The sequence below is a fragment of the Microtus pennsylvanicus genome, chromosome 3 (assembly GCF_037038515.1).
Source record: "Microtus pennsylvanicus isolate mMicPen1 chromosome 3, mMicPen1.hap1, whole genome shotgun sequence".
Classification (NCBI taxonomy): domain Eukaryota; kingdom Metazoa; phylum Chordata; class Mammalia; order Rodentia; family Cricetidae; genus Microtus; species Microtus pennsylvanicus.
The window spans coordinates 111222919-111231327 of NC_134581.1; the positions used below are offsets into that span (position 1 = coordinate 111222919).

At 40.2% G+C, this 8409-nt stretch overlaps 1 protein-coding gene across 2 annotated transcripts in view; it reads right to left on the reverse strand.

Moving 5' to 3' along the window:
• Mmp13 (matrix metallopeptidase 13) overlaps positions 1-4742 on the reverse strand; it is a 209785-nt gene extending 205043 nt beyond the window's left edge. For both annotated transcript variants that reach the window (XR_012910065.1, XM_075966857.1), the window contains exons 1-5: positions 4604-4742; positions 4279-4520; positions 3428-3576; positions 3097-3222; positions 1043-1204 (exon numbers count right to left, since the gene is read on the reverse strand). Coding sequence is in view for 1 of the 2 variants with exons in the window: in XM_075966857.1 (XP_075822972.1) it covers positions 1043-1204; positions 3097-3222; positions 3428-3576; positions 4279-4520; positions 4604-4726 (802 nt within the window). In the remaining variant the exon portion in view is untranslated. The remainder of the gene's footprint in view (positions 1-1042; positions 1205-3096; positions 3223-3427; positions 3577-4278; positions 4521-4603) is intronic.
• Positions 4743-8409: the final 3667 nt, after the last annotated feature.

Consider the following 8409-nt stretch of genomic DNA (forward strand, 5'->3'; position numbering starts at 1 on the left):
ACCCATTGATTTACATTTCTTGAAAGTGATGATGGAAATGCGAGGTGACCCAAACCCTGAGAGCATTTCTGCCACGCAGTGAAGCACACTGCTCTATTGCCCAGCTCTCCCGGTGTCTTGCCCACGTGGATCCCTCATCTTGGCTCCTTATTTCAACTATTTCAACAACTGTAGATGTCGGTTGGTTTTGCTTCACCAGTTTGCCACACTCACTACAGCTCATCTCAGGGACAAACTAACCTCCAGGAAGTTCTGCTGTGATCTGCGACGTGTTTATAACTTTTGATAGCTCACATGTACTGAGCAGTAATGTCTCGCTTCTTTTCCCCCTACATAATTCTGTCAAGAATTCCTTCATCATGGTAGAACCAAGAACCACAAAATAAATTTGAAAAGCCCCTCTCGTCACCTTCAAGTTTATGCCTTCAACCACACAAACTCCCAAAGTCTTTAAATCCAGAGGCGCAGTAGTGGCTTGAACAAGTTTCCTGAACTAATTCTCGAAGAGCATTTGTGCTGATGACTGTGAGCAGCGCTTGTGCTTCTTTTAATGGCATAGAACCCAGAAATAAATGTTTGGGTTGAAATTTATAAGTTTCATAATTATTATTGGAAAAGTGGAAGGAAATAAAAGGAAATTTCTCACGGATGTTGGTTGAAAACCACCAAAGGCCCTGTGAGAGATTCCTACGGCAGCAAACTGCAGTGGCTGAAGAATGTCAAAATTTCTAGGAGCTGTCTTATGTCTCATCTTCATAATCACCTCTGTTGCTGTGTGTGCACATTGTAAACTCATCAGAATTTAGTGGCTTCATAAGTTACATGAAGAATAAGAGTACAAATACAAGGAAGTATGACCTGAAAATCATTTAGAAATGAACTGTAGTTCAAACCTGAGCAAGTAGTTTGATTCAGAAAGCTGGGTTATTTTTCTCATGTTTGAAAACACAATAAATGGGTTATTAGTTCCAAAATAAAATGCACATCTATTGTGCTAAGGTAGCTGTATTAGTCAGGTTTGTGACTAGTAACTAAGAGGTACCGTAGAGAGACTGGATTCCTTGAACATCGTCATCAGGAAGCATGAAGTGACTGTTGCCCGTGTAGGTATAGATGGGAAACATCAGGGCTCCTGGGTCCTTGGAGTGGTCTAGACCTAAGGAGTGGCCAAGCTCATGGGCAGCAACAATAAACAAGTTGTAACCTGTAAGAGAAACAAGAAACAATGAGGAGGCAACGAAGGAAATTCTAATCTATCCATCTATCTTTTCCTAGTTCATCATCTTACCCAGTCTTTAAAATTAGTCCTCGGTAGCTTAAAGGAAGATTCAACATGTTGATTCAAAGTAATAATCCTGGCAGCTGTAAGGACTATAGCTCCCTGCATGAAGAACAATTCATCCAGTCCATACACGAAGAAGCAATTCTACAGCAATGTCAATAGATTGCACTCAGAGCGGTAGTCAGTAAAGGTAGTCACAAAGACAACAGAAATCCTGACTTTTCTCTCTGTCTTCTCTGACCAGGTTAAGAGGGTGGACAAAAATGACCTAGAATTAGCCACATGAAGGTCATGCAAGGTCACGCATAGCTCTAGCCCTTGCTTAGAACATCCTTCAGAGGAATAACGAACATGCAAGTATATTTTCGTCTTTCTTCTAATAATTATTTCCACCAACTTTTAGAGGGTAATTTTAGAGTGTGTGTGTGTGTGTGTGTGTGAGAGAGAGAGAGAGAGAGAGAGAGAGAGAGAGAGAGAGAGAGAGAGAGAGAGAGAGAGAGGAGCAAGGTAGGCCCTGGGCTCAATCTCCAGCACCACAAGAAAGGACACCTCAAGAACTATGGGAGAGGGCAAGCCAGTTTGGGGGTTGTTCCTTAAATATATTTTGTTATCAGAGCCAAGATATACAGAAAATGAACTTACTCGCCTGTCATAGGAAAATCAAAGGTCACATGGTCAAAATGACCAACACTTGTTGCCGTGACTAGTATTTGTCCCTGTTTTTTACCTTCAGATGAACATTTTCATCCTGTGACCTACATGTGTCTGCATCTGAGACTTCCTGTGACCTTTCCTGAACAGCACTAGATGCTCTTCTTATAAGCCGCCCTCCGCAGCAGATACTCAGAGCAAGAGTATAAATCCTCCCTTCCCCCTCCAGAGACAAATTAAAAGCACTGGAGAGGACATGTTCATTACAAACAAGCCGATTTTACTCTCACAGGGGCAGGGATCCTATTCATTCACTCATTATTAATTTACTCACTTAATTTTTTGAGCCTATAGAACTCAGGCTGGGCTAGAATTCACAATCTAACTTCAGTCTCCTGAGCACTGGTAATAAAGGTGTACATCACCGTGGCTTCCATTTTAAAGTAGAAAATAAAAATCAACTTCTGGAAAGATTGATTTTCATTGCCCTAACTAGGCATCTCTTTTGCTCTGAAGTTAAACCCTACTTGGAATAATCTGACTCTTTCTTGCTAAATCAACATCCCAATTAATTTGAGCTTTTAAAGGCAAGAGGTGGCCAACAGTGGCAGCCACCCAGTCAGCACAGTACAGGTTTAATACTTGAATGAATTTGTTTAACACTAGGTTTCATTTTACTCTCATAATCCAAGCTCTTCTGCCCCCTAGCTATTTGGATTGAGACGTTCTATTGCTTTCCTGAAGCAGCATTTACACGTGAATGCTGCTGCAGGAAAGGCCTAAACAGCTAATGTGCCTGATGAGGAAGAGAAATGTGACTGAACCTGTGCCAATAATACTTCAGTCAAGAAAAAATCTGTTTCAGTTAACATCCAACATAGTTATGGGCCTCAGATCCATGCCTAACTAAGAAAATATTTGACTCCACTTCACAAAGTGTACCTCTGAAGCCACAATAACAAATGTCATAGATTTTATTCAATTTTTTATATTTAATGATTTGTAAAATATCTATGAGAGAACTAATTAGTGCAAAATATAGCTTTTGTTATTTTAGAAAATGTAATCCAATGCTAAATACAATTTGCTTGTAAGCTTTCTGACTGTGTGGCAGTGCATCCATGTCCAGTAAAACGTGAGCTAAGCCTTAAAAGGAAGATTACCTTTGGAACTGCTTGTCCAGGTTTCATCATCATCAAAATGGGCATCTCCTCCATAATTTGGTCCAGGAGGAAAGGCATGTGCCAGAAGACCAGAAGGTCCATCAAATGGGTAGAAGTCACCATGTTCTATGTACAGAAGCAAGAGGTAGAATTCCATTATACATATACATTATACAAATACGTATACATATAGCTAGTGCCTTGTTCAGGGGCTTGGTAGAGTTTTGTCAAATGCTTTGAAAGGGATGGATGACTGGTGAAAGGAATAAAAAAAATAAAACTGAGAAAGAACTAATATATTAACATGTTTCAAATGATTGCACATCCTTACCTTTAGTTCCAAACGATATCATAATATCAGCAGTGCCATCGTGGATTCTGGTGAAATTCAGAGGTGTCACATCAGACCAGACTTTGAGGGCCTTTTTGAAGGCCTTCTCCACTTCAGAATGGGGCATATCGGGGGTATAGTTCACAATTCTATTCAACATAGAAAGTGTCAGTTAAACTTTGAAAGATTAGAACTGTTTTTCAAAATATATTTACTTTGACTATTCCTTTTCAACTCAAAACGAAATGCTGCTTTGAAAGTTCTACTGGGGTATAATGGATGCTGTACAAGAATGAAATTCAAGAATCCAATCAAATATTTAAGCATGGTCAAATAACAGAGTACTTGGTGTCTTAAACTTAAAATATTCAAATATCTCAGTTTACGTGCTAAAATTTAGAGCTAAACAAGATAGTGCTGCTGCGTTCACCAGAAGAGGGGAAGCCACTGTATTTAAGAAAATCATTGTAAATGTGGCTGATGTCGTACACTTTGAACTTTCTAGATTCCCTCCTGAATTGTGGTTTCATTTCTAAAACAAATATTTAGAGACATCCACTGAAGAATAGTGTTGGGGTTAGCGTTAAGACAATAAGGTTTATTAACCGAATTTGTTCATTTTTCATGTTTAGCATTGACTTGTAGACCTCTTTTATAAATACTAAGTGTAATACAAACTTTTAATTTTGTAGAAAAACATGGTCGAATACTAAATATAACTTACTTCTATGCTTCTTAGCTTTGTAGTAAAGCTGATCCTGAACTTAACTTCCCATTAAATACTGAAGGCCTGCTTCAGACTCTTGGATGAAAAGACTAACACACGTGGGGGAGATGGAGCCTCTGCTTACCTGTAAGTTAAGTTCGTTTGGGACCATTTGAGCGTTCGAGGGAACACACTGTATTCACCCACATCAGGGACTCCACATCTTGGTTTCCTCATGATGTCTAAGGTGGGATCATCAAGTTTTCCAGTAACTTCTAGGCCAAAGAAAGATTGCATTTCTCGGAGCCTGTCAACTGTGGAGGTTGCTGCAGACTTTTTCAGGATTCCCGCAAGAGGCGCAGTATGATAGTATGACTTCAGGTAGTGCTGAAGAGACCAAAACAACATGGTTTTTCAAAGAAAGGAGATTTAAGAAACACTGCAGTGCTGGGATTGGCAGAATACTGTACCTCTGCAAACTCAAGGTCTTCCTCAGACACATCATCATCATCATCATCGCCATTGAAAAGTGGCAGGGACCAGCAGTGAATCCAGTTCAACAAGAAGAGCGTGGCCAGGACAGCTGAATGCATGGTGACCAGCAGTGCCTGGAGTCATGCCTTCTTAGGGCATGCACCTTCTATTTTATAGACCCAAACCATGAGTCACCACTTGGGGATGTGTGTTAACTTCCTAGTCAGTCTAAGGTAAACATGCTTACATGGTCTTTTTTTTTCCTAAGTGTGGTTTGTGGCAGAATTCAAGGGCAATGGAAAATGAGAACAGTGGGGGATACCAAAACCCATCTGACAAAATAAACAGCCTCAGCATATTTATGGATCTGGTGGGGAGGAGCAGAGGTTAGTATTTTTTACTTCACTGGGCAAAAGCGTCTTCTTCCTTTTGTAGGAAAAACAGTTACTCTAAGTTTTTCAGGTAGTAAGAATGCCATATGATACGTTTATGCCCGTAAAAAGAGACAAAGTCCCGTTTGCAAAGTGTTTATAGGCTAGTGAGTTCTCAACTACATTCTGTCTTTAGCAATAACAATGAGAATCTTTGCTGCATTCTTGGGTCTCAGAAATGCAGCAGAACAAAGCTGGAGTCTCTGAGGCACTGTAGCCAGTTACCATTCCTAAGCCAGGGTTTTAATATCCTGGCAAAACCTTTCAGCAGCTCTGGGGACCTGTGTGAATTCCGTACATGTCCAGGCACCTGTACCAAGGCTCTGTTGGAACATAGCTGCTCTAATGGTTAGGACTATGAATTATGGGCATAATTAGTATTATGCTGTGAGGGATTATTCCCAACCATATTTAGAAGGCATTATCTCATTTAATCCCTATAATAACCCAAGTAGATATTGTGAGAATGTGCAGGGTCTTACACAGTAGCCTAGCAAGCTTAGAATTCACTGTGTATGCCAGGAGTTCCTTGAGCTTACCCCAGCCCACTGTGCCACATATCTTTTGGATTAGTTTATTTAATCTGCAGTGGATCGTGTAGACAATCCTCCTGCCTCAGTTTCCTTAGTACTGTAATTACAGGTGTGAAGAATTGTGTTGGATCATTATAACATAACCTCTCTCCAGAAGAAATCCTTCAATGAAAAACAAAAATAAATGTCACTTTTTGTTTGTTTGTTTGTTTTGTTTTTTGAGATAGGTTTTCTGTGTAGCTTTGAAGCCTGTACTGGAAGTAGCTCTTGTGGTCCAAACTGGACTCCAACTCACAGAGATCCGCCTGCTTCTTGCCTCCTGAGTGCTAGGATTAAAGGCCTGTGCCACCACCGCCCGGCTACTATTTCTCAACTTCAATGCTTGTTTTCAAATAGCTTCATGTTTTAGTGATTTATTCTTTTATTTAAGGGGAATAAAGATCATAAAACATAACCACACGAAATGTTATTAAATATTCTGTCATTTTAAATGGAAATAGAAAAAACTCATCAGAAGATTAAAATAACCATTCCTTAAGAGACCACCCACCAGTCGACAGGATACTGTTCTGGAGTAGTGCCTGCAAACAGCTGACAGGATATGTCATCACCATGATGTGTTAGCTCACTCTTGTCAACACAAGTCCTTATCTCCAGCTGCTAACTCTACACTTGAAAGCCCAGGCCTTTGCTCATCAAACCACCCCCTTTAAAACAGGGAGCTGAGCTGGCATTCAAAATGGTTCTGACAAGGCCTGCTGAAATCACTGGGAAATTTAAAAACCCTTAGAATGAGAAAACAGAACTGAGTGTACACGAAATTAGGAACAAGTACCACCTGCTGATTCAGACAGAGGCGATATGGGAATTTCTCAATCATGTCATCAGCAGATCCTAGGCCCAAAACAGAGAAAAACAAGCTGATAGACAGTTTAGCAAAGAGCAGAATTCCCAATTAGGACAAAGAGTCATTTGAGTTAGATTAAAATTATAAAAACCCAAGAATTCTTTATATGAAGGGTTGGATTTATGTGCTTAGAATTATGTGCTGGCTTTTTTGAAAATGTCAATAGGAGCTTTAGTTCTATGGCAAGCACGTGACTTGACTACAAATGTGTGACTTCCCCTGGCCCTTGTGAACACTCGATGAGAATTTCTTTGCTCTTGCTTTATTTTCTTTTTCATATAACCCTGTAAAATGGGATTATAAGATCAGTTTTTCAGATAGTTGACTAGTTCGATTGCCTTTTTGTTTTTGAGACTAGTCTCATGTAGTCCAGGTTGTCCTTAAACTCACTGTGTATCTGAGAATGGACTTCTGATTGTCCTGCTTCCATCTCCTGAATGCTAGAATTGCAGCTTGTGCCACAGTGGTGGGGATGGAACTCAGGACTTCCTGTGTGCTAGGCAAGCACTCTACAAACTGAGCTACACCCCTGCTCTTGACATGCTCTAAAGAGAGAAAAACTAAATTTGAACTGAAACAACTGTGTTCTTGCCATAGAATGAGATGTAAGAATACCCTACCTAGCCTCCTTGGGCAGAGTCAATCATGGGATGATCCTTGGGATATGCAGGAAAACACAGGACTCATCTGAGATGATGCAGTTTCCAGGGTTAGGGGTCATTCTCTGTAACATCTGACGCCCATGTTCCTCACAGATGCTGCAGCGAAAAATTAGGAGAATCAATACTAAATAAAGGAAATTCTTTTTTAGCGTCTACTGAGACAAACATCTCAAAGAAAACACTTGGTTTCCTGGACTCACCCCACAACTCATTTTTATTTCTACTGTGTCTCACTAAAGAGAATTTTTCCCTGAATGCTGACCTTAGCCAGTGTCCATGAAAACGCAGGGTGAACCGGACAGACACTCTTGCTCAACCCACTCAGTTTCATTGAAAAGATAAAATCTAGGTCCTCTGGAAGTGGAGAGAGGAAATTTTTTAAAAAATTAGAAAAATAAAAAAGTGCCTCAATGGTTTTAACAACAAGTCATGTTAGAATAGTTTTTAAAAACCCTAGTATTAAGCAATGAAGTAAGATTATACTTTTATAATAACCTTGTCTCACCATTCAACCTTAATTCACTACAACTTTAAACAAATTCTAATGTAAAGGGTTAGCCAGGCCAGCAAGCTGGCTCAGCAACACTCGCACTGCAGACCTAATAACTTGAGTTCAATCCCTGGAACCCACAGAAAAAGAAGAGAATCAACTCCACAGAGTTGCCCTCTGACCTCCATACACGTGCCATAGCACTTGTGCCCACATTCATACACACGCACACACACATGCACACACACACGCACACATGCATACCATAAATGACAGTTTTTAATGTTTAATGTTCATTATTTCATCTATAGTGAATCTTGAAGTTTTTGTTTTGTTTGTGTGTCTTGCAGTGCTGAGGTCGAAGCCAAGGCACTGTGCAGGCTAGACAAACTCTCTACCACTGAGCAACATCTCGACCCTGGAAACCTTTAAAGTAGTTCATTCATCTGTCTTCCCTTCCCATCTCTTCCCTTCCCTCCCATCCCCTTCCGTCTGCTTCCTTGCCTTCCTTTCCCTCCCTGCCTCTTCTCTCCTCTTCCCACAGCCATTCAGCCCCAAATAAACACACAAAGGCTCATATTAATTATAAACTGTTTGGCCTATTAGTTTAGCTTATTATTAACTAATTACTACAACTTAAATTAACCCACAATTCTTGTCTATATTTAACCATGTGGCTTGGTACCTTTTCTCAGTGGGGCATTCTCATCTTGCTTCCTCTGTGTCTGACTGGTGACTGCTTTTCTCTCTTTCCTCTCCCAAAATTCTCTTAGTCTGGT